Raw genomic sequence first — 25,108 nt, 5'->3', positions numbered from 1 at the left:
CTCGCGAGATTTGTAGGCCGGGCAAAGTCACCCTCCCACCCACATCTCGCGAGACCCACGTTCTTGAGCGGCTATCGGCAGGTTAGAGCTTGCGGGGAAGATGGAGTATCCCGCGTTGGGCTCGGTGGAAGCAGCGGACAGCGGCCTGGCCCAGCTATACAACAGCTCGGAGGAGCGGGAGGGCCGGGAGCTGGATGCGCTGCGCTTCGACCGCGAGAGGGCGCGCCGCCTCTGGGAAGCAGTGTCCGGGGCCCAACCAGTGGGGAGGGAGGCAGGTGAGTCCGGGGGTCTCAGAGGCAGGAATCCCCTCGCCCGCCTGTTCATTTCCTCGGGAGTGGCGGAAGCGCGGGGCGAGAATGCGGATCAGCCCCCGGGTCTACGGTCACACCCCCTGGCGCCCGACCTGCCCCCTTGCGCGACGCGCCTTGGGACTCCCTTGACTCGTGCACCCCACCTGGGCCCGGGCGCCGTGGGTAGCTCCACTGAAAATCGAGACCGCGGCACCCCAAGAATCGCGTGCAAATGATCAAGGGCCTTTTCATGCTCGGGCGTGGGATTCTTTCCCCCGCCTTCTTCATGCACCAGAGCGCATATCTTCCTAAACTCCAGGACTGGAATCATCTGGGCGTGCCGTCAACACCGTCTCAGATCTGCAGAACCTTCCTCGCCTGGCCAGACTCTTAGCCCTTTCACTATCCCAATCTCCAGGTTTCCCGGTCCTAGTGTCTCTTGCCTCCCTTCTCATGCCCTACACTTCCGAGGGCCCTAGAAGGCCTTACACCATTGTCCTTCCTGGACTTGGTGACGGAGCCGTGGCCTACCCCCTGCTTCTTGATATCTCTTGTCTCCACCAGCTGGGTCCCTTTTCAGAGATGTGGGCCAGGAGCCTGAGAACCTGACCAGGATATACTTTGACTCCAGCTTCTTTGTATCCCAGAGTTGTGGAGAACAGGATACACAAGGCTACCCAGGGGGCCACTTCTGGACTGAAGCTTCCCAGGTTGACTTGGCACTCAGTAAGATGGAGTAGAAAAAGGAGGATGGAAAAAGCTGCCCTGACCCCGCTGTGTGACACCCTTCACAGTCAGCAGAGCTATCTGCTTAACTAACCCAGAAGTACACAAACTGGGCCTTTGTGCTAATCCTGTCAGGTAATCTGCAGGGAAATCAGATTTCTCTAAAGGCTTGTTTACTTGCTGAGCAGACTAATTTTGGAAAGTAAATATGTTGCTTGTGAACTGATTGCCCTGGGATAAATGGAATTTTTGACTAGGAAGATGTTTAAATTTGGAGTGGTATGCAGACCTATACCCTGATGAGTATTTCTTAGTCCAGTCTGACCCTTAAATTAGTATAGAGCGCCTGTCTCCTTCATCCTCATACATTCAAATGTATTTAGCACAAAGTTGCCTCTCCTCTGCCCTCAACCTCAGCAATTTTCCTTTCATTCATTTGACAGTCACTGACACCTGCTCTGTTCTCAAGACTGGCTGTCCTCAGAGCCGCAGAGATGAGGAAAATACTGTCCTTGTCCTGAGGGGCTTGTAGTCTAGTCCAGGAAGCAGACACCAAACAGTTGCAGTATAATGTAGTGGATGCACTAAAGAGGAATATCTAAGAGTTGAAGGTGCACAAAGAGGAAGTGACCTTTGTCCTCAAGGGACAGAGAAGGCATACCCTGAAGCAGAGAACACAGCATCTGTGTGCTGAAAAGTGAACTGTCTGTGTGTGCACACTGTCACTTTGAACATTTCTCTCCTTTCCTCACTTTGTCCAATAATTTATCTGAGGTCTAGGTAGATAACCTGTAATACCAAGTCCTACTCAACTTGGTTTTTTGTTTTTTCTCTTAGCACTTTCATTGAGTTATAATTTACCTACCATAAAATTCACCCATTATAACTGTACAATTCAGTGATTTTTAGTAAAACTATGGGGTTGTATGGCACTAATCTAATTTAGAATATTTCTGTCACTCCAGTTAGTTCTTTTGTGCCCCTTTACATTAAATCTTCACTTTCACCTCCTCCTGTAGGCAACCAGTAGTTTTTTTGTCTCTGTAAATTTGCCTTTTCTGACTTTTCGTATAAATGAAATCATATATATGTAGTATTTTGCATTTAGCTTCTCTCACTCAGTATGTTTGGTTTTGGTTTTGGTTTGTTTTGCCCGTGCCTATGGCATGTGGAATTTCCTGGGCCAGGGATTGAACCCGCATCACAGCAGCTACACAAGCCACAGCAGTGACAGCGCTGTATCCTTAACCCACTGAGCCACCACAGAACTCCATCACTCAGCATATTTTGAGGTTAAGCCAAATTGTAGTGTGTATTAAAACTTCATTCCTTTTATTGCTAAATAGACTTTCATTGAATAGATCTTGCTTTTTTTAATCCTCTAATAATCTCTGCCTTTTGAGTGGGCTATTTAGACTATTTACATTTAATTTAGTTATTGATAAGGCTAGATTTACTGGCTCTGCTTCACTGACCTTGTGAAAATTAACCCTGTACTTCACATTCTAGATCTCTCCGCCTCTGCCCCATCCTCTGCTTATCTACTGTAGGGATACAAATTAAATCCTGTAAATCAGTTGCCTTCTCATAAGAGCTGAAAGATAGAAATGCAGTGAAGATCATATTCCTATGGCTGTTGGCTATAGTTACTATCAAGAAAGGTCATGGAAGGAGTTCCTGCTGTGGCATAGTGAGTTAAGAATCTGACTGCAGCAGTAGGGGTTACTGTGGAGGCACAGGTTTGATCCCTGGTATGGTGGGTTAAAAGGATCCAGCATTGCTGCAGTTGAGGTATGGTAGGTCGTAGCTGCAGCTCAGATTCAGTCCCTGGCCCAGAAACTTCTATATGCCACAGGCATGGCCATAAAATAAACAAATAAATAAGAAAGGTGGTAGAACTATGAGATCTTCCTTCATCAGTGTTCCTGCATCCGTTCTACAGCTTCATAGGTTAAGAGGCATGCGCAGTGACAATGGAAGCTGCTTACTGCCAGCAAGGCTTCAATGGAGGCCTCAGAAGCTTTAACTCACCTATTGAAACAGTTATGCATTGTTCATAGAGACATTTCTGGAAGGCTCAACTCTAGCACCTTCAGCCTTTCCAATGATTTTTCTAAGCACTTAATGTCCAATATGAAACCTGCCCATTCTGGTAATTGGTAGTTGGATTAGAGCTGTTTGTGGATAACTGGGCAACTTTCTGGCCACCTTCTCAGAATTCTGATGATTCATGTAAGTTATGTTTCCCTCTGTGGGAAATATTATGAACTTCTTACAGATTTTGTGAGTCAGGAATTCAGGAAAGGGTTGGCTGGACAGTTCTGACTCAAGGTCTCTTATACAGTTGTAGTCTCATGATGGCTAGAGCTGAAACAGCATTACAGGCTGGCCAGGCATCTCTCTCTTTTTTCATGTAGTCTCAAGGACTCTTCATGTGATTTCATGCAAGGAAAAGTTAGAGTTTCCTCACACTTTGCAAGAAAACCACTACCTGGTGGCTAAATACTTTAAGAATAAATATTCCCAATTTGGTTCATTTTATCATTCCTGTCTTCCACGTGTCTGTGTTGCTTAGTGGTCAGCCAGTGCTTCAGTAAATACCTGGAGCCCATAAGGACTCAGTCCTCTGCAGCTGGATCTGTGGGTAGGTAGGAAAGTTCAGGCCATTTTAAAGTCAGCTCTGGAGTTCCCGTTGTGGCTCATTGCTAATGAACCTGGCTAGTATCCATGAAGATGCAGGTTTGATCCCTGGCCCCGCTCAATGAATTAAGGATCCGACATTGCTGTGAGCTGTGGTGTAGGTCACAGATGCAGCTCCAGTCTGGCATTGCTGTGGCTGTGGTGTAGGTCGGCAGCTACAGCTCCACTTTGACCGGTAGCCTGGGACTTACATATGCCATTGGTGTGGCCCTAAAAAGCAAAAATAAATTAATAAGTAAATAAATAGGAGTTCCTGTCATGGATCAGTGGTTAACGAACCCAACTAGTATGCGTAAGGACGCGGGTTCAATCCCTGGCCTTGCTCAGTGGGTTAAGGATCTGGCATTGCCATGAGCTGTGGTGTGGGTCACAGATGCGGTTTGAATCCCACATTGCTGTGGTTGTGGTATAGGCCGGCACAACCCCTAGCCTGGGAACCTCCATATTCTGTGGCCCTAAAAAGACAAAAGACAAAAAATTTAAAAATAAATAAGTAAATAAAGTCAGCCTTGGCTTTTACCTTCTGTAAGGCCCTTTTGCATCTCTTCTGTACATAGTGCATAACCTCAGAGTTGGCCAGGAGTATGTGGCTAACTTGGGCCCTCTTAGGTCCCCATTGCCACACAGTCTCAGCCACACCTCAGGCTATAGTAGGGCCTTTGTTTAATATAGCCAAAAGAAAAGTCTTTAATTTATCCTCCGAGACCACCCTCCTCCAGTTCTCATCTGTTAGTTGCTCAAGTTCAAAACCTAGGAGTTGGAGCTACCACTGTGGTACAACAGGATTGGCGGTTGTCTCTGGAGCACTGGGATGCAGGTTCAATCCCTGGCCCAGCACAGTGGGTTAAGGGTCTGTTGCTGCAGCTGTGGCATAGGTTGCAACTGTAGCTTGGATCTGATCCCTGGCCTGAGAATTCCATATGCTGCAGGGCAGGCAAAAAAGGAAAAAAGAGAAAAACTACGAGTTATCCTTGACTCCTCTCTGACTTCACCTCCTACATCCAATCAGTGAAATTGGATGTCACATCTACTTCCAGAGCATAATTCCAAATCCATCCACTTTTCTCATCTTCATTGCCAATCTCCCTAGCCTAAATGTCTATCCTCTATTGCCTAGAAGACTACAAAACCTCCTCCCTGTTCTCCCTGCTTTCATTCCCATTCCCATGCAGTCTACTGTCAGAGCGAACAGACTAATCTTTTCAAAATGTAAGCCATATCTTGTCACCTCTTATTGCACTAAGAATAAAATCCATAGTTCACATCATGACTTATAAGGCCTCATATTCATTCAGCATGATCTGGTAGGTCTCAAGCTGTGTCTCCGGTTTCATTTCCTATCACTGTTCTCTCATTCACTGTACTCTGTCCACACTATCCTTCTCTTCTCTTCTCTTTGCACATGCCAAACTCATCCCTGCCGCAGAGACTTGACACTGTCTCAGGCTGGAGCACTGTTTCCCCCAGACCTTCTTATGGCATATGCCTCCCATGCATGGTCTTAACTGACTATACTGCCCCCATTATTCTCTACCACTTTATTTGTTTTCATAATATTTCTCATTATTTTGCTTATTTATTTACTTTGTACTCTTATTTGTTGACTTGGCCTCAGCACTAGGCTCATAGAAGGCATTCTTTTTTTTATTTTTATTTTTTTAGCTACACCTGCAGTATGTGAAAGTTCCCAAGCCAGGTATTTAACCACACGACAGCAGCAACCCGAGGCACTACAATGACAAGGCCAGATCCTTAGCCCACTGCACCACAAGAGAATTCCACATAGAAGGCATTCTGAGTACCTATTTGTGAACTGTGTGAGTGTAATCTCTGAGACCAAAGAGGAGCATTTCATTCATTCAGCAGGTATTCACCAAGCCCCTTCTATGGGTCAGGCATTTTATTCAATGCTGGGGATACAAAGTCATAAATGATATGATTCTGGCATTGCCGTCGTGGCGCAACAGAAATAAATCTGACTAGGAACCATGAGGTCGTGGGTTCATCCCTGGCTTTGCTCAGTGGGTTAAGGATCCAGCATTGCCATGAGCTATGGTGTAGGTCAAAGACGTGGCTCGGATCCCATGTTGCTGTGGCTGTGGTGTAGCCCGGCAGCTACAGCTCCAAATTGACCCCTAGCCTGGGAACCTTCATATGCCGCGGGTGCAGCCCTAGAAAAGACTAAAAATAAAAATAAAATAAATAAATAAATGATATGATCCTTGCCCTATTTAGTCTTGGGAGGTAGAATCTGAATATCCTTGAAAGACAAGAGCATCTCCTTTAACAAAATAAAATCCAGCCTCTCCAGGTGAAGAGGGGATGGCTGGACTCTGACTCCTGGGTTAACATTTTTCCCTTGTAAGCTTCACATGCTGAAGAATCTCTCACCCTCCCTTTAAAAACCTCTGGCCCAGGAGTTCCCCTCCTGGCTCAGCGGTAACAAACCCAACTAGTATTCATGAGAACTTGGGTTCGATCCCTGGCCTTGCTCAGTGAGTTAAGAATCCGGTGTTGCTGTGAGCTGTGATGTAGTTTACAGACATGTATTGGATCTGGCGTAGCTGTGGCGAAGGCTGGCAGCTACAGCTCCAATTTGACCCCTAGGCTGAGAACTTACTTATGCCCCAGGTGCAGCCCTGGAGAGACTAAATAAATAAATAAAGCTCTGGCCCAGGTGTATTCACAGACCCACTTCCTTTGGTTTCTGTGAGCACAACTGAGGCACCCAAAGTCTTTCACAAATATTTACTAAACAGTATAGGGGAAAAATGGGGAAATAAGCAAGAGACCCTAAGAGGCAGAAATACAGCCAGACAACAATGCTTCTTTAATAAGCTTTAGATCTTGTGGAGTAGGGGGAGCACCTTCAGAGTTCCCTACCAAGCACTTCCCTCCAGGGAAACTTGACCATTTTTTGGTTTAGAGTAGAAGGTAAAACATGTGAGCTTGCCATCCCCTCATAGCTTTCTGGACTCTGCCCTGGCTTCAGATTATCGATGTCATGATAGAACTCATGTCTTTTTTTTTTTTTTTTTGTCTTTTTAGGGCTGCACCTACAGCGTATAGATGTTTCCACATTGCTGTTGCTGTAGTGTAGGCTGGCACCTACAGCTCTGATTCGACCCCTAGCCTGGGAACCTCCATATGCTGCAAGTGCAGCCCTAAAAAGACAAAAAAAAAAAAAAAGAGTTGGCTTACATGAAATGATAAAGTAAATGATAATTGGCACAAGAATGTAGCTGAAGTCATGAAAGCAGCAGAGGAGGGGTGACTGAGGTTTGCCGATATAATGGTACAGTATTCCATTACTCAGTGCTTGTGTTTGAGGCACGGTTCAAAAATGGTGCTATTGGGGGGGGGTTCCCTTTTTTTTTTCTTGCTGTGCCCATGGCATATGAAGTTCCTGGGCTAGGGATCGCAACAGCAATCCAAGGCACTGCAGTGACAACTCCAGATCCTTAACCCACTGCTCCACAAGAGAACTCCTGGGGCAGGTTTTTAACTGAAAGATTTTTTTTTTCTTTTTTTCTTTTTTAGGGCCGCACCCACGGCATATGGAGATTCCCAGGCTAGGGGTCGAATTGGAGCTATAGCTGGCAGCCTATGCCACAGCCACAGCAATGCCAGATCCAAGCCAACTCTGCAACACCACAGCTCACAGCAACGCTGGATCCCTAACTCACTGAGCGAGGCCAGGGATCAAACCCACATCCTCATAGATGCTAGTCAGATTCATTACCACTGAGACACAGTGGGAACTCCCTGAAAGATTTTTTATTTTCCTCTCTTTAGTGGAACACATGATCCAGAAGAACCAGTGTCTCTTTACCAATACCCAGTGTAAGGTTTGCTGCGCCTTGCTCATTTCTGAGTCCCAGAAGCTGGCACACTACCAGGTATGTCCTTGTTCCTTTGGAACTGCTTTATTTTCTAGACCTAGTGCCAAGCCACCACTTCTCCCTGGCTTGCACAGTGAAGTTAATTCCTTCTTAGCCACCCATATGTTGCCTCCATGCATGTTGGCTGTGACTTGAAGATTGACTTAATTTTTCAGTCTCATCTCTTCCATCCATATCAGGATCATTATATGTTCCCCTGCAGCTTGGTACAGTAGACAGTATGTGCTTCAGCTTTAAATAGACCTGTGTTTGAATCACAACTCTTGCTACTCATCTAGGGCAAGAAACCTCACTATCTTCAGTCTCAGTTTCCTCATCTATAAGAGGTGAAGATAATTTTCCTATAAATTGTTGTGAAGATTAGACTTGACAGGATTTAAGTGCCTTGTACAAGGTTAATAAACTAGGTTTCTTCCCCCACCCTCTCCTCAGAAGTTTTTGTGAAGATGAATCAGATGAAAATAGTAAGTGTTGTTGAGTGCCTTAGATATGAAATGGCATTTGGCTATCTTTGATCTTTTTCCTGGGTTCTTACAGAGCAAAAAACATGCCAACAAAGTGAAGAGATACCTAGCAATCCATGGAATGGAGACATTAAAGGGGGAAACGAAGAAGCTAGACTCAGATCAGGTAATCCAGCTGACATGTTGAGACTGCTCGATTCCTGATGAAGCCAGCAGGCAGGTTGGTGTGGTGGAAAGAGCGTGGGCTTTGAGTCAGATCAACTTGGCTTCAAATCTCCGCCCTGTCATGTGACTTGGGCAAGTCTCATGACTTTTCTGAGCCTTGACTTCTTCCTCTATAAAAATGAGGTTAGGAGTTCCCGTCGTGGCGCAGTGGTTAACGAATCCGACTAGGAACCATGAGGTTGCGGGTTCGGTCCCTGCCCTTGCTCAGTGGGGCGTTGCCATGAGCTGCGGTGTAGGTTGCAGACGCGGCTCAGATCCCCCGTTGCTGTGGCTCTGGCATAGGCTGGTGGCTACAGCTCCGATTAGACCCCTAGCCTGGGAACCTCCATATGCCGCGGGAGCGGCCCAAGAAATAGCAAAAAAAAAAAAAAAAAAAAGACTAAAAATGAGGAGGTTAATATCAACTACCTTTTAGGATTTTTTCAAACTAAAATGAGGGAAGGTTTATAAAAGCACCCAGCACAGAGCCCGGCACATAGTAGAGGCTCAGGAAATAGAGCCATTGTTTTGTGTTACACCCACTGGTTTATTAGAGTAGGACAGCTGTCCATTCCCCGCTCAAGAAAGTGGGAGAAAGCCAGGCTGCTTGCTTTCTTAAGAGCTGAGGAAAAGAGCTGAGTGCAGTACATGAATGGAATAAACAAGTGGAAGGAACACTTTTCCAAATGCCTGCTCTGATCAAGATGTAAATCACTTTTTGCCTTAAAAACACTGTGAGAATTATGCAGAAACAACCCCTATCCCTCAAGTGTACCAGTATTTTTGTTCCAAGGCAGGCTATGCAGACATCATGGGATGAGAAGTCAGCAGACTGGGTCCCAGGACTAGCTCAGCAACATACTGGTTGAGTGATTTTGGCCAAGTCACTTAACTTCTCTGTTATTCACCCATAAAATGAATGTAATACCTTCTACTGTTAGGATATTGTAAGGTAAAATTTCACTTCCTAGTGGATGCTCAGTGGGCAAGAGTTTACTCTACAAACTGTACCTCCCTATTATAGTGACCACAGGTTTGGAAGGGCCTTGCTTATCCTTCTCCAAATGTACTGGACTCATCCCCTGGTTGTCCTTCTTATAATTTAGAATTCAGAAAGACAAGAACAACTCTATGACCCTGGACAAGTCACTTCACCTCTTTATATCTTTGTTCTTTTAACTCTCAGGGTGGCCAAATAGTTCAAATGAGATCATGGGCCCCTTCCCCTCCAACAAAGAATTATCCAGCCCAAAACGTCAAGAGTACCAAGGATGAAAAATGCTATCTTAGAATGTATACTTTATTCAGAGATCAGACCAAAGAGAGAGGCTGGGAGCCCTTAATTTAGGCTTGAAATACATTGTTTTCTAGCCTGATCATAATCATTGATCTGCCCGTGCAACAAACTGCAAACATCTGCTGTGTGCCAGACTCCAGTAGGGTACTAAGGATAGGAAACAAAGTCCAAGGGTCTGTGCCCAAACGTTGCACTTTAGTTCACAGAAGGGTCTCCTAAGCTGTGACACTGTCAGTTTAGGGTGACAAGTGTTATGATAGAGATCTATTTAATGCACTCCAGGAATACAGAAGGAGAACAGGATTAATTCTTCCTGGAATAATCACAAAAAGTGGCTTGATAATTGTTTACTGAGTAATTTTCTTGAGTAAAAGTCTCTCAGAAGAGGTGTTATTTAATCTGGGCTTTGAAGGCTAAGCAGACATATGCCAGGCAGGAAAGAAAGGAAAATCATTCTAGGCAGCAGAAATGGCCCAAGTAAAACAAGGAAGCAGCAGGGAACAAAATGGGGTATGGTGAGTAGAGCATGGGATGAAGTAGCTGGCGAAGAATCCAGAAAGGTAGGTTGGGATTAGTGTGTGAAGGGGGCCTTGAATGCCCATTCTCCTGTGGGCAGTGGGGAACCATTGAAGATTTTCTGGCCGGGCAGTGGCGTGATCAGACCTGTGTTCTTTCTCCTAACCAGAAGAGCAGCAGAAGCAAAGACAAGAACCAGTGCTGCCCCATCTGTAACATGACCTTTTCCTCCCCTGTCGTGGCCCAGTCGCACTACCTGGGGAAGACCCACGCAAAGAACTTAAAGCTGAAGCAGCAATCCACTAAGGTGGAAGGTACTGGTTTTCCTGAGTGGTGCTATATCGGGACCCCTCCCGTCCTCAAGGCACCAATGCCAGGTGCTCCCAGAAATGCTCACTGGGGCCACAGACCTGGAGAGGTTGAACTGCTTTTGAGAGCCCTTAAAAATATCAAAGTAGACCCAGCTTCATTGAAATGCAGCATCAGAGTTGTGCTCACCTAACCTCCCTATCTTTGGTTATATCAGTTTTTCTTCATAGAAGCCTCTTCGCCCTGAGCTTTTGTCCTGACAAATAATTATAACTCAGGAATGCCAAAGTCCTCCAGGCTATGCACACCGAGAGAGTATTCTATCTTCTGCCTCTCTCACTTAGATTTTTCCCCTCCCAGCATCCACCTGCCCTTATTACCATGCATTCCAAGTTAAAAGCTAAAGCAGTGTCTTTTTTGTATGCTTAGGTTATGCCCTGCTCACTTTAATCCTCGAAGCTGTCTGTTCTACTCAAGACAAGGACTTGCCTTTCAAAGCTGAATACTTCAGTGCTGCCACTACTGCCCCCCAAACTGTTTGCAGCTGCCATGAATTCATTCCCAGTGCAGTGACTTCGCTAATAGCCCCCTTTGTCTTTTCACCAATGAGGCTCAGCCTTCACTTTCATTAACTCCTGACTTTTTGGGAGTTTTAATCTCTGCTAACTGCAATTAGTCAAGACTGGAAGTTCTTTGATTTTTGTTTCATATTTCTCTTGGTAATTTTTGCTTCTCTCTTTATTTTGGACCAAAAAGTCGGCTATGCTGTCTATAACACTTGTCCTTTTTTATACTGCTATATTATAAAAATAGGACAACCGTGTTTTGGAAGGCTTTGAAGATAGGGTTAAAATGACTCATAATTACACTCTCTTATCTCACCCAAATCTAATATTCCAGCTATGAGACAATAGGATGTGGACTTTGAAGTCACAGATGCTCAACTTTAAATCCCGGCATTGCTATTTTTTACCATCTGTATGGCTTAACTTCTTCATGCCTGAGTTTTCTCACCTATAAAATGTTGATAATACTATCTACCTCATAGGTTATAAGGATGAAATAATATCTATAAGGAATCTAGGACATAATAGATGCTCGGTAAATGATAGTCCCTATTACAGTATTACTGCCATCATCAAGATAGCCAGTGAGTGGAATCCCCACATAAAATGCAGTAAGTGGTCAAGCATCCACCACCTGGAGTGTGTCATTGGCCTTGCTTATCGCTTGTTCATAATTAAGTTATATTTGTACTGATTGCTTTTGTTTAAAGTCAGTGTTGGTACCATTTATGGTACCAAAAAGGTTAAACATTAGGCCAAGGGAAACTAGCTTAAGACAGAACTTTATAAGGTCACTTATCGTTAGATTTATATGACATTATCTTTCCATAAATGGGAAATATTTCCTGGAATGTGCCCATTCCAAAGATGCCATATTCAAGAGTTTATTTTCCATATCTACTTTTGGCCCCTGTCACATGACAGATTTGTTTTTATATAGTTGTACTCATAGTGCATGTACCATTCGTATCCTGCTTTAACTTTTAATTTTGTAGTTTAAGCACATTCCCATGTTATTACATGAGTTTAATAACTATTACATGAGAAATAACTATATTTCTGAAATTAAACATTTTTCTAATGTAAAAGTAATACAAACATGATGTAGAAAATATAGATAAATGGAAAGGAAAATACCCATAATTTTACCAAAGATGACCACTGTTAACATTTTGGAGTACTGTTTCTCCTATAATCTCTTGTTGTGTGTGTGTGTGTATATCTGTGTGTATATTTGTTTTATGTATATCTAGATTATGTATATAAGCAAAGATTACTTTAACTTTATTGTTTTTATAAAAATGATGCATACTCATTACTGTTAGTTCTAGTTCAAACAATGCAAAAGTTATGTAAAATATCACCCAAATCCTACTACCAAGAGAGAAACACCATTAACATGTTGGTAACATTTTGAAATACCAGTACACACATATAGATTGCACATATCTTTTAATAACTATATGGCCAAACGTGTATAATTTTCCTGTATATGCCTTTCATTTGATATAACATATTTATCCATGTTATTGAAAACTTTTTCATAAACATTTTTAATAACTATGAGTATCCCATCAGACCACATTTATTTAACCATTCCTCTAATGGTGAACATTTACGTTTTTTCCCCCCTCTCCTTTATTAGTATTTATAAATAACACTGCAGCAGACATCCTTGTAAAATACTCTTGCCATGTTTCAAGTTATTTTCTGAGGAACGATTCCCATAACTCTCTTTTTTATTGGATGTCCCTTATGTGGTTCCTTCAATTATACTTAGCCATTCACCTCTGATGCTTCTCTTCATTCTTTTAAGAAATGACCTTTAGGAGTTTCCGCTGTGGTGCAGTGGGTTAAGATTCCAACTGCAGTGGCTCAGGTCACTGCGGAGATGTAAGTTTGATCCCTGGCCAGGCACAGTGGGTTAAAGGAACTGGCGTTGCTGCAGCTGTGGCTCAGATTCAATCCCTGCCCAGGAACTTCCATGTGCCACGGATGCAGCCATTTAAAAAAAAAAAATGACCTTTATGTTTTAATGACCATTAATTCCTCTTTTCTGATATCAAATCTACATTCAATGTAGAAAAGTTGTAAAATACTGAAAAGCACCCTTTTACTCAATGCTTTTGGTCTTTTTTCTGCATATATCACCAGTATAGTTTTTGTTGTTTTACAGAACTGAGGACGTAAGAAACAGTTTGCTGTATGACCTTTTATTTTTTTCGCTCAATGCCACATACTGAATATTTTCTCATATTATTAAATATTCTACAACATGTACATTGCTTTTCAAGTGACTTGCTAAAACAGTGACCAAGGAAAATCAGTAGCCAGGGGAATTGGGATTCCCTATGTGGAAAACCATTGTGGGAAGATCCAGCAAGTTTCTTTTGGCTTGCGGAAAATCCTCCAAACTTCCCCCTTGAAGTAGAACAGAGATGAAAAAGCATCTGTCTGTGAGTGCTGCTGAGCCCCACCCTCACCCCCACTGTTGGTGGGGCCACATTTTTAAAGCAGTGGTTGCTACATTGATGCCATTCTGGCCAGGTGGACACGTGGTGAGTCATGGCACCCCCTTTATAAGGCAGCAGTGCAGCCTGCAGTCAGCACAGGACACATATTGGCCCACAGGAGGCTTACACCTACACCCTTACCAGACTCTGATTGACTGAATTCATGGACCAAGCCAGGGATGTTTACTGAAGGTGAAAGCATGGGCTGTGGCCTCATGTTACCCTGCCACATACTCAGCCTGCAGCCTGGCATAGCAGAGAGGGCATGGTCTTTGGGGTCACACAGACCCAGATCCACTCATTAGTTGGGTGATCTTGGTAAGTCATTTCACCCATTTGAGCCTTGGTTTTTCTCTGTATTGTGGCAAAATGATACCCACCTCATGGTATAGTTCTGAGTACCAGAAGAGGAAATATATATATGAAGCTCACAACAAAATGTCAATGCCATCCTCCCTCCCCCACTCAGCCTAGAAGACAGGATAGCCCCAAAGGCCTCCCTAGTATGGTGCCTTTTCTAAACGACCCTCCAGGCCCACAGTTTCTACATCTGGGCACTGGCTTCCAGATCTGTAACTGGGGTACTTTGAGGATGGGAATAAAACACCCAAACTTCTTCTCCCATTTGCTGTGAAGTTCTAGGGAATTCTGAAGGACGAAAAGACTGCAAGCACATCTCTAAGCTGTTATAATTTGGTAGCTTGATAGCAGAAGTGCAGAGCCTCTTCAGAATATGAGAAAATCAGGATTCCTGTGCCTAAAGTAAAGCTGCCAAACAAAGTAGCTTGGTCTTTGGGCTCCCCCATATCTTCTCAATTAAAGGAGGCTTTCACTGTATGAGTCACACAGGCAGCACCACATCTGCATGTGTGGTTAACTAGTGACCCAGCCTTTCTTTGCATTCAGCTGACTCGAAAGACTGGTACCTTCTGGTTTTTTTCATTGTTTCTGTTTGAACTCTCTCGCCGCAGCTCTGTCGAAACGCCTTACAAACCCTTTCCTTGTGGCCTCCACCTTAGCCTTGCACCAGAATAGAGAGATGATAGACCCAGACAAGTTCTGCAGCCTCTGCCACGCAACTTTCAATGACCCTGTCATGGCTCAGCAACATTATGTGGGCAAGAAACATAGGAAACAGGAGACCAAGCTCAAACTCATGGCACACTACGGGCGGCTGGCCGACCCTGCTGTCACTGACTCATCAGGTAAGGGGGCCCTGTTTACACCCAGAGCTGGAACAGGGCTTGACTGCTGGGGCTCCCCAGACCACCACAGCTGCACTTTGCCTCCTGAGGTCTTCCGAAGCAGGCATTGCAAACTCAAATGCCTATAGAAGCCAGACAGGAAATTTAAATATGTGAAAGAGCCAGGAGGGGATAGGATCAGCTGAAGAGTTACAGGCCTCTCCCAGACAACCCTGGGCAGTTATTACCATATCTTCCAGTTTTTCGAAAGAATCTAGGAGCCAGACTTGAATAAGAATTCTCCAGATTTTTAAATATGCAACTAAATTTTTAAAAGTTTAAATCCTGTGTGTGAAACCTGCCTGCAAGCTGTATTTGGGGCAAAGGCCACCAGTTTGCAACCTAGGATTTAAACTCCCTGTCACTCACATTTCCTGTGCGAAGGCCTCAGCAGCCTCCACCAGATTTTATACTGTCCTCAGGATCCCTCCTCTCACAGCACCTACTCACAGACTGTGATAAGTATGGGGAGGGGGCAATTCTTTTCTTTCTTTTTTTATGGCTGCACCCGAGGCATTTGGAAGTTTCCGGACCAGAGGTTGAATCCAAGCCACTCCTGCAGTCTACACCACAGCGGTGGCAACGCCAGATCCTTAACCCACTGCACTGCAGTGGGAACTCCCAGAGGGAGTGATTATTCTTTTCTCTTTCAGTCAGCAAATATTTATTGAAAACCTGCTGTGTTCCCTCATTGGAGTATAGTAGTGACCCAAACTGACACAGTCCCTGTCCTGTGGAGCCTATGTGCGCATTGGTGTTGGTCCTCAAGTCTTCCTCCCCAGGCTACAGAGATGCAGCACCAGACCCTCATGGCATCCAGGTACAAACTTGGCCTCAGGGAAGCTACTGCTCAGAGCATCTGTGGTCTTCCCAAAATCTGGAGAGGTCAACACCCAGATGCCATAAATGTTCCAGACCACATATGAGCAAGGGGAAGATCATATCTCTCTGCCAACCCCCCAAACCCCAAAGCAGCCATATAGCCCAAGCTGTCCTTGGGCCATGCTGACACATGAGAAGAGTGCAAGCAGTAACTGTGATGCAAGGGGAAGATCCCTCTAGCAGGGTGCCAAGTATTGCTTCTCCAGTGCCTATAGAAGCCAGACAGGAAAGACCCTGCTTTGCAAACCTCTTCAAAATCAGAAAGGAACAACTAATATTCTTTACTATTCCCATATACAGGCAGTGCCTGCCCCTTTAACAGGATCAGTCCCGTATGCTGAGGAATCTGGAAACTAGAACCAAGATCCTCAGAGCCTTGTTTCACAGCATAGCATCCAGCTGGCATACCTCTGGGTGCTCTTGCAGCTGACCTTCCTCTGCTCCAGTTCTTACCCCTATATAACTTGATCCCACCCTGCTCATTCCCTTAATATCTCTTTTCCACTGGTAAATTTTCCTTTTCTTTTTTCTTTCTTTCTTTCTTTTTTTTTTTTCTTGTTTTTTTCTCTTTGTGTCTTTTCTAGGACCGCACCCACAGCATGTGGAGGTTCCCAGGCTAGGGGTCTAATTGGAGCTCTAGCCGCCAGCCTATGCTAGAGCCATGGCAATACAGGATCTGAGCCACGTCTGCGACCTACACCACAGCTCACAGCAACGCCAGATCCTTAACCCACTGAGCAAGGCCAGGGATCAAACCCGCAACTTCATGGTTCCTAGTTGGATTCGTTAACCACTGAGCCACGACAGGAACTCCCCACTGGTAAATTTTCTGATGTTTTTATTTTGCCATGATATAAAATAATAAAAAGGAAGTTCCCTCGTGGCTCAGTAGGCTAAGGATCCAGCGTTGCACAATTGAGGCACAGATTCAATCTCTGGCCTGGGAATCTCCACATGCTGCAGGTGCAGATGAAAATAAGAAGAAGAAATTTTTGTTGTTGTTGTTGTTGTTGCTATTTCTTGGGCCGCTCCCGCGGCATATGGAGATTCCCAGGCTAGGGGTTGAATCGGAGCTGTAGCCACGGGCCTACGCCAGAGCCACAGCAACGCGGGATCCGAGCCGCGTCTGCAACCTACACCACAGCTCACGGCAACGCCGGATCCCCAACCCACTGAGCAAGGGCAGGGACCGAACCCGCAACCTCATGGTTCCTAGTCGGATTCGTTAACCACTGCGCCACGACGGGAACTCCAGAAGAAGAAATTTTTTAAGAAAGAAGGAAAACCAAGACTGAGCCATCTAGAAAGCCAATATTAAATGGTGGAGATCAAATAAGAGACAGCCAAAGAAACTGAAAAGGAGCCAGCAGAGGAAATAAATCAAGAGTGCAGCATGCTGAAAGCCTAGGGCCAGGAGACTGAAGAAAGGAGGGGTCATTGGTTTTGTCAGGTGTTGTTGAGAGGTCAGTTATGATGAGGCCTCCTAAGCACCCACTTTGTCCACTAAATGTAGATACAGGAAAGCCTTCCACGGCCTTGGAAAGAGTGTGTGTCTCTGTTCACTTGCCCCAAATGATGATTTGAATCTAGCTTACAGATCAGTAAACTGTGTGCTGAGATACACCTCACATAGGAGGGTCCCAAAAACTGCAGAGGGGAGAACAGGAGCTTCATGAACCAGAGGGCAGCTCTCACCTCAGGTCAACCATTTAACTTCCCTGAGCTTGTTTCCTGCTGAAAAATGGAGATAACCACCTATCTCGCAGCATTGTAAGATTCCAAGGGCATAAGTATCCAAAATTTGGCATAGTGTTGAACTATGAATTCTGGCCTTCAATGTCTAAAAAAGATCATGGGGTTCCCTGGTGACCTAGCAGGTTAGGGATCTAGCATTGTCACTGCTGTGGCATGGATTCAATCCTTGGCCTGGGAACTTCTGCTTGCTATGGGCACAGCCAAATAAATAAATAAGTCGGGAATTCTGACTACAATAATTTTCCCCTTAAATATTTTAATGGGATGTGTCATCCAGGAAATACCCGAAGATACAAGAGAAACTAATGTAGCAGGGAACATTGGCTAGCCTATTGGGATACAAGAGATTTGATGGTGTTCTCAGTAGCTGTAGCTGCCACAGAAGACTGGTTAAAAGATACTCTCGGAGCTCCCGTCATGGTGCAGTGGTTAACAAATCCGACTAGGAACCATGAGGTTGCGTGTTCGATCCCTGCCCTTGCTCAGTGAGTTAACGATCCGGCGTTGCCGTGAGCTGTGGTGTAGGTCACAGACACTGCTTGGATCTGGCATTGCTGTGGCTGTGGCATAGGCCAGCTGCTGTAGCTCTGATTCAACCCCTAGCCTGGGAACCTCCATATGCCGAGGGAGCGGCCCAAGAAATGGCAAAAAAAAAAAAGATACTCTCCAGTTCCCGTTGTGGCTCAGTGGTAATGAACCCGACTAGTATCCATGAGGACCCAGGTTCCATCCCTGGCCCCACTCAGTGGGTTAAGGATATCCAGCATTGCCATGAGCTGTGGTGTAGATCACAGATGCAGCTCAGATCCTGCGTTGCTGTGGCTGTGGTGTAGGCCGGTGCTACAACTCTGATTTGACCCTGAGCCTGGGAACTTCCCTATGCCACAGGTGCGGCCCTAAAAAGACCAAAAAAAAAAAAAAAAGATAATCGTCACCTCTTTGCCAGCATGACTCATGGTTCTCATAAGAGTGAAATCCTAATATGATAAAAGCTAACATTTGTTGAACACCTACTATGTGCCTGTTGCTTTTATTTGAATCATAATAACCTTGTGAGGTTGATACTAATATTAACTCCCTTTTTTTAAACACGATCTTGCATTTATTTATTTATTTATTTATCTTTTTAGGGCCACACCCATGGCATATGAAGTTCCCAGGCTAAAGGTCCAATCAGAGCTGCAGCTGCCAGCCTACACCACAGCTCAGGGCAATGCCAGATCCCCCACCCACTGTGCGGGGCCAGGGATCAATCCCATGTCCTCATGGATACCAGTTGGGTTCGTTACCACTGAGCCATGACAGGAACTCCTTAACCTCGTTTTATAGGTAAGGAACCTATGTCTCAGAGAGGCTCTACTTTTGCAAATGAGGAAATCAAATCCCAGAGAGTTTAGGTAGTTGGGCTTTGATCCTGCAGGTAAGAAACGATAGAGCGGGGGAGTTCCCCCTGTAGCATAGCAGGTTAAGGATCCAGCATTGTCTTGGTGGCACAGGTTCCATCCCTGGCCCAGCATAGTGGATTAAGGACTTGGCATTGTAGCAGCTGTGGTGTAGATTGCAGATGCAGCTCAGATTCATTCCCTGGCCCAGGAACTTTTATATGCCAAAAAAAGGAAAAAGAAACAAATGGTAGAGCTGGGATTTGCACCCAGGTGATCTCACTCCAGAACTGATGAGACTTTAGGGTGACAGATGATTCAGAAATGCTGCAAGAGTTCCTTTCATGGCTCAGTGGTTAACGAATCCGACTAAGAACCATGAGGTTACGGGTTCGATCCCTGGCCTTACTCAGTGTGTTAACAATCCGGCATTGCCGTGAGCTGTGCTGTAGGCTGCAGACGTGACTCAGATCCCGCGTTGCTGTGGTTCTGGTGTAGGCCGACGGCTATAGCTCCGATTAGACCCCTAGCCTGGGAACCTCCATATGCCGCGGGAGCGGCCCAAGAAATGGCAAAAAAAAAAAAAGACAAAAAAAGAGAAATGCTGCAAAAGTCATGTGTGCAGTTGCCTGTCTTGCACAGCCAGCACCTGGCATGCTGCAATAAGTACAGCCTTTGTAGTCAGCCAAGCCCGAGTTTGCCACTTACTAATTCTGTGTTCTTGGGCAGATGACCGTGCCTTATTTTCCTCCTCTGTAAGAGAATAATGAGAATGATTTTCACAGGATCATTATGAGTGCCACTCAAAATTACATGAAGTGTATGGCCTGTATCAGGCACTTGGTAAATAATGGCTGCATTTTATTGTAAGTGTTATGGCTGTGGTATAATTGGTTTATAGTCAAGAAAAGCTGAGGATCAGAAAGGGGGAGGGATTTAGCCAAGGTCACAGGAATGCTGAGCCAGCAGTCCAGCCCCCTGTCTTCCCTCCTGACGCGTGCTTACTCTGCTAGACCATGTGAAGAGAGGCCACTTTGTCATTGGAGCAGCCCTGGTATGTGAGCCCCATGTTAGAGAGACAGATTGATTCTCATAACAGGTCTTCTAATTAATTACTGTTATTGCAACCCCGAGGAGAGTGGCACCTTCCCAGAGATCTCTTAGCAAAGAGCATCCTTAATGTGGCTGCTTAGCACAGTCAAGTCAGACAGTTACACCAAGTGTCCCCCTCTTTGTTCTGTTAGTCTTTTATTTGCTTAACAGACAGTTCCTCTGGACCAGGTGTGATGCTGGGAATGAGGGGGTCCTCAGCCCCAGGGAACACATAGGCACACATGTGCCCCCTGAGCATTGAGGCCTCTGGGATTCTTTTCAGGGCCAACCATCTCATCTCATGCCACCTATCCATCTTCAGAAGGGCATTTGCACATACTGTCAAAAGCAGCAGTCCCCAGGTTCCTTCTTATTGGATAACTAACATCTTTACTTTTATGTGTTTCAGCCGGAAAGGGCTACCCCTGCAAGACATGTAAGATAGTGCTGAACTCCATAGAACAGTACCAAGCTCATGTCAGCGGCTTCAAACACAAGAACCAGTGAGTAGTCAACTTTGAAATTCAAGGGTCTGCAGCAGGAGCTCAGGGCTTTGGAATCAGAACAAAGCCATTCCATCCTGGCAGTCTTTTCTCAGTCAATAGAAGCTCAATCAGTTAACAGAAAGAAGTGTTTCCTCTGTGAGTTCTTCTCCCTTCAGCTTCTCCCCAGCCTTTAGACCTGCTGGAGATTTTAGTAGAGAAACATAAACGATTTCCTTGGTGCTATCCTAAGAGTACTTAGATTTTCTGTCTGTTAGCCATCTGTCTAGGGAGCTTTACCCCACCCTCCCCCATCACTGGCCTAAAGATGCTGGGTTTCACTGCCATCAACTCTGTGGCAAGAGCTCCTTCTACAGGTTATTACCAGATACGACCAGGTTCTTTAATGAAATTTTTACCAACCCTCCCTGAGTGGTGGCCAAGACAGACAGACCCAGACCCTGCTCTCAGAATAGCCTTACACTCTGATGGAAGAGACAAACAATAAGCAAGTAAACAACCAGTAATTACAGATCGTGACAATGCTTTGAAAGGAAGAGATGAACAAAGTCATCTGTTCATGATAATCTTGAACATGACTAACATTCTTTGATCTCCTGGTCTGTTGCGGGCCATATACCAAGCAAATTCTCTCAAGTAATCCTCACAACAAACCTGAGAAGAAGGGATTATTATTCTGATTTTACATATAGGCAGCCACCATTCAGAGTGGTTTTCTGAGGCAGAGCCATAATCCACACTGAGGCTCCTCTGGTTCACGGCATGCTCTTCCAGGGCATCATGCTGATGGGGAGGTTGGGGTGCCAGGAGATATGAACAGGCAAGGGCCCACTTGGTTCTGCCCCTTCCTCTCTGAAGGGGACTTGTAGTGTGGACTGTGTGCCACTATCCCCATTTTACAGACAAGGAAGCAGTTTCAGGCAGGCAAGTCTGCTGAAATGATTGCTTTGACTTTGGTGATTGATTCTGCATTGCTTACACAGATGAATGAATTAAAGGTGGTAGAAGTACAGTGTTGGGGTCAAAACATCCTTGGTCCTCTCTGCTGTGCCCAAAGTCTCCTCTCCCACACTGTGGCCGATCTTCCATTGTATTGATATATAGGTCTTTAGTTAGAAAGCTCCCCTTAGGCATGGGCTTGAGACAAGCTGTAGCAACTCAGCCTAGGTCTCCCTCCGTTTCAGTATGCCTCCCTTGCAACTTGACCAGTGCAATTTTGGCAGACAGCCTGGAGCCAGCCAGAGTCCTCCCCTGGGGCTTCCCAGACTTGAAAAAGTTAATATTTTACTGTTTTCTTCCTACCCTTTCCCACTATGTGACCTTAGGTGAGTCAGTGGACCTCAAAGAGGCTCTGTAAGATTATAGTGCTATTTATTGAACACCTAGTTTAATCTTATTTAATTTGCAGCAGCAGCTCTGAATTAGAACTCAAGGAAAACCTGATGTCAGGTAGGTTAAGTGACTTGCCCAGGATCTCATAGTTACTTGGAGTTAGACACAGGATTCAAACCTCTTTAACTCCAAATCCCATTCAATTTGCTCTGCCACTTCCAAATGGAGCTCATTATCCTCACCTTATGGGATGATGTGAGGGTTAGAGATAATATATGTGAAGTTCTAGTACCAATAAAGGGAATTATTACAGATAAGCTTTCATTCATTCAACAAATATTTATTGTATACCCATTACATGCCAAGCCCTGTTTTGGGTCCTGGACCCACAGTAGGAACCAAGACCATTGCCGTTAACAGCCTGATCCTTCGAATCCCCCTCTGGTGGTAGAAGTAGATCCTAAACAAATCTTTAAACAAATAAGACAGTGTCAGGTGATACTAGCAAGACAGTGAGAGGAGAGCCACTTTACATTCCATGTGAGGGAAGAATGGTCATTCCGTACCATCCGGGTCATATAGGGCCCTGCCTACGGGTTTGGTATAGAGGAAAAGCACGGGCTACAGTCCTAAATCTACCACACTTAAAAGACACTTACTATGGGCAGGTCACTTATATGTTCTGAATTTAGTTTCCTCGTATGTAAAATGGGGGTGCTGAATTAACATGAGGATGAAATAGGATACTGGAAGCAAAACTCCCAGCCTTGTGCCTAGCATGCAGTGGCCCTCAGTAGAGGAGAGCTGCCCTGCTTATTACCCCAAGGTCCTGAAAGAGCTGTACTATCATTAGACTAAGCTACCTGGAGTCCCATCACAGCTGCCCCAAAATAACCCTGTGTCCTTGTTCCTTCTCAAATTGCAGGTCACCAAAAACAATGGCTTCACCTCTGGGCCAGATTCCCATGCAAAGGCAACCCATTCAGAAAGACTCAACCACCTTGGAAGACTAGAGGTGTTTCTGTCCAGCACCCCAGGTTGGACCAGCCGTGAGCCAGATTCCTGTGATGATGGCTCCTTCTTCCTCCTTTCTTACACCTGGAGATTGCATAGGCCTGAGGCAGGAGGGGACCACAGACAGCCTCTGATTTGTCCAGGCAAATCCACCCCATTTCTCCCCTTTGGAATAAGCCCTGTAGGTCAGGATAAGAGAAGCTGGGATCTTGACAGGACTTGGGGTCTCCCAGGATGATAGTTTGAAGGATGGCCTTTTCCCTTCCCCAGTTCCTCTGGGCTCTATGTCATGAGGCCCCAGGCCTGTCTTTCCTCTGCAGGTCGATTTTTGACCATTCCCTGCCGCTAAAGAACTGAGCTCTCCCTAGGCTCTAGGCATCTCCAGTGAAATGGAGCTTTCTCACCAGATCTTAGCCTAGAGCAGAAGGAAGTAGCTGCCGCATGGAGGCTTGGAGTTAATTGGCACTCCTCCTCCCCGCAAAAGGCTCAAGCTTTCCCTAGCTTGGGATCAGATGCTGGCCAGTTGTACAGATTTCTGCCCACTGTGAAGTCTCCTCCTGAAGCAGTGACAGTCCTGGCAGAGCATTGCTATCCCTCTTAGCCACCTTCTCTACGGTTCCTGAATGGTGCTAAGGATCTGCAGCAACTGGGGACAAACTAGAGTTGAAGGCCTCAGTACCCATTGGGATCATGGAAAGCTCCAATAGGGGCCTTTCCCCTCCTCTATCAGAGGTGCTCTGACCCAGAGTCATATGGGAAAGTCCCCACATGCAAATTTGCGGATGGTTCTCTACCCTTAAAGGCAAACTGCCTTGTGCCAGCACGCTCAGAGGTTAATTGCTGCCCTTCGGCCCTGCCAGCCCTCTCTCCCCTCTTGCAGCAAACCACCTGCCCAGGTTGCTGTGGTGCTAGTCCTCCCCTACCATCCACCAGGAGATTCTGGGTACCAAGGAGCAGGATAGGCTCAGGAGAAGAAAGGAGAGCTGGCGTAAGTTTCCACAGTGATGTTTCCCTCTCCCCACAGCTAGACTTTTCTAACACTACTGTGTTTTATGGCCTGGGATTTCACTGGGCGTGGACTTTACCTCGTAGCTTTCAAACAAGAATTCCAGGGAGGGTCACCATCTGAGATCCCTCTTCATTGGGTCAAAGAAGCCTGCGGCTGCTCTCGTGACCTCCTCCCAACACTCCCTATCCCTTCACTTGTAAATGCCTTTCCGTATCGTGTGTGGGTGTGCGTGCGTGTGCTTATGTTCTGTCTCTTGATCACTGAAGCATCTAAATAAAGAATTTCTCCCACGACCCAGATTGCAATTTAACAGGCCTGAGATTTAGATCTACTATGTGTGTTTTTACCCCTCACCTTCACCGCACTCAGACTTCCAGCACCCCAAATACTGATTTTAGGAGTTGGGACGGAGACAGACATCCAGATTCTTGGCAACTCTGATTCCCTTGATTCAATGTAAGCTCATCTGCTCATCCACCTACCCCTGTCCTAGAGGGCCTCACGGAGGTCTTTAGAAGGTTGAAGCTGGGGATCCGCTTTGTTCTAGATGATCATGTGGCTGCTGTGTGGAGAAGGAATGCAGGGGAACAGGAAAGGGGACAGACAGGCAGGCCACAATGGAAGCTGTATCCGATACGGCTCTGTCCAGGCTGACTCCTTCAGGGCAGAGACCTAGCCTCGCTCATCTCCATTCCCCTTGTGTACAGAGTGGTGTGTCACATGGTGTTTATTGAATGAATTAATGATGATACCTAAGGAGCAATGGCCTTTCCCCTCTCAGCTCTAACCCAGTGGTAGGTTTGTTCCACAGGACTTATCATAGGCCTGGTGATTTTTTGAAGAAGAACCTTTTCCATGACCTAGAAATGAGCTGGGGAAGGAGTTCATGTGATGACATCGGGAGCCCTTTATCCACCCTTGGTTTCAGACAGCCAGATGTGAGGAATGTGCCCAGGCAGCCTCAGCTCCTACTCTTCACTCAGCAAACTGTTCTCCGACACCTGCTCTTCACCAGCTGGGAAAGGCCCTACACAGTGCTCAGCTTCCAAAGCCTAGACTGCCTCAGCAATTTGTCCAGAGCCCTTCTACCCCATCCAGGATGTCCCAGTCAGCCCCATCCACCAGATGGGGAAGTGAAGGGCAGAGAGATGCATGGGTCGCCATGCTATGAGCCCTTGATCTGCAGGTCTTCTTAGTCTGGAGTCAGAGTCCCTGCCAGCAGTATGCCCAACCTTGTTGGCCCTAGGGAAGCAGGAATGAAGCCATTCTCTTGCCCTCGGGGAGCTTACATACTGTTAAAGATCATTGTGACAGTTGTCAGAGGGCTATGCAGGGTGTTGTGGGAGCATGAGATGCAGGCACTGACTCAGCTGAAGGTATGAAAAAAAACTGAAGAAGTTAGGAAACT

General features: G+C 45.7%; 1 protein-coding gene across 6 annotated transcripts; it reads left to right on the top strand.

Moving 5' to 3' along the window:
- Window positions 1–48: 48 nt before the first annotated feature.
- On the top strand, window positions 49–23,993 carry ZNF346 (zinc finger protein 346). 6 transcript variants are annotated; one of them, XM_047778028.1, is made up of 8 exons: window positions 235–275; window positions 938–1,151; window positions 7,512–7,615; window positions 8,156–8,248; window positions 10,269–10,413; window positions 14,459–14,692; window positions 20,252–20,345; window positions 22,603–23,993. In XM_047778028.1, the coding sequence occupies exons 3-8, from the start codon at window positions 7,520–7,522 to the stop codon at window positions 22,688–22,690; spliced, it is 750 nt and encodes a 249-aa protein (XP_047633984.1). In that variant the 5' UTR covers window positions 235–275; window positions 938–1,151; window positions 7,512–7,519; the 3' UTR covers window positions 22,691–23,993. The 6 variants fall into 6 exon arrangements, with proteins under 6 accessions (XP_047633983.1, XP_047633982.1, XP_047633986.1 ...); XM_047778027.1 differs by lacking the exon at window positions 938–1,151 and having other exon boundaries at window positions 49–275; window positions 14,507–14,692; XM_047778026.1 differs by lacking the exon at window positions 938–1,151 and having other exon boundaries at window positions 49–275.
- The last annotated feature ends 1,115 nt before the right edge of the window (window positions 23,994–25,108 follow it).

This window comes from Phacochoerus africanus, chromosome 4 (assembly GCF_016906955.1).
Source record: "Phacochoerus africanus isolate WHEZ1 chromosome 4, ROS_Pafr_v1, whole genome shotgun sequence".
Classification (NCBI taxonomy): domain Eukaryota; kingdom Metazoa; phylum Chordata; class Mammalia; order Artiodactyla; family Suidae; genus Phacochoerus; species Phacochoerus africanus.
The sequence above is the reverse complement of the archived record's forward strand: the minus strand, read 5'-3'. Positions and strand labels throughout refer to the sequence as shown.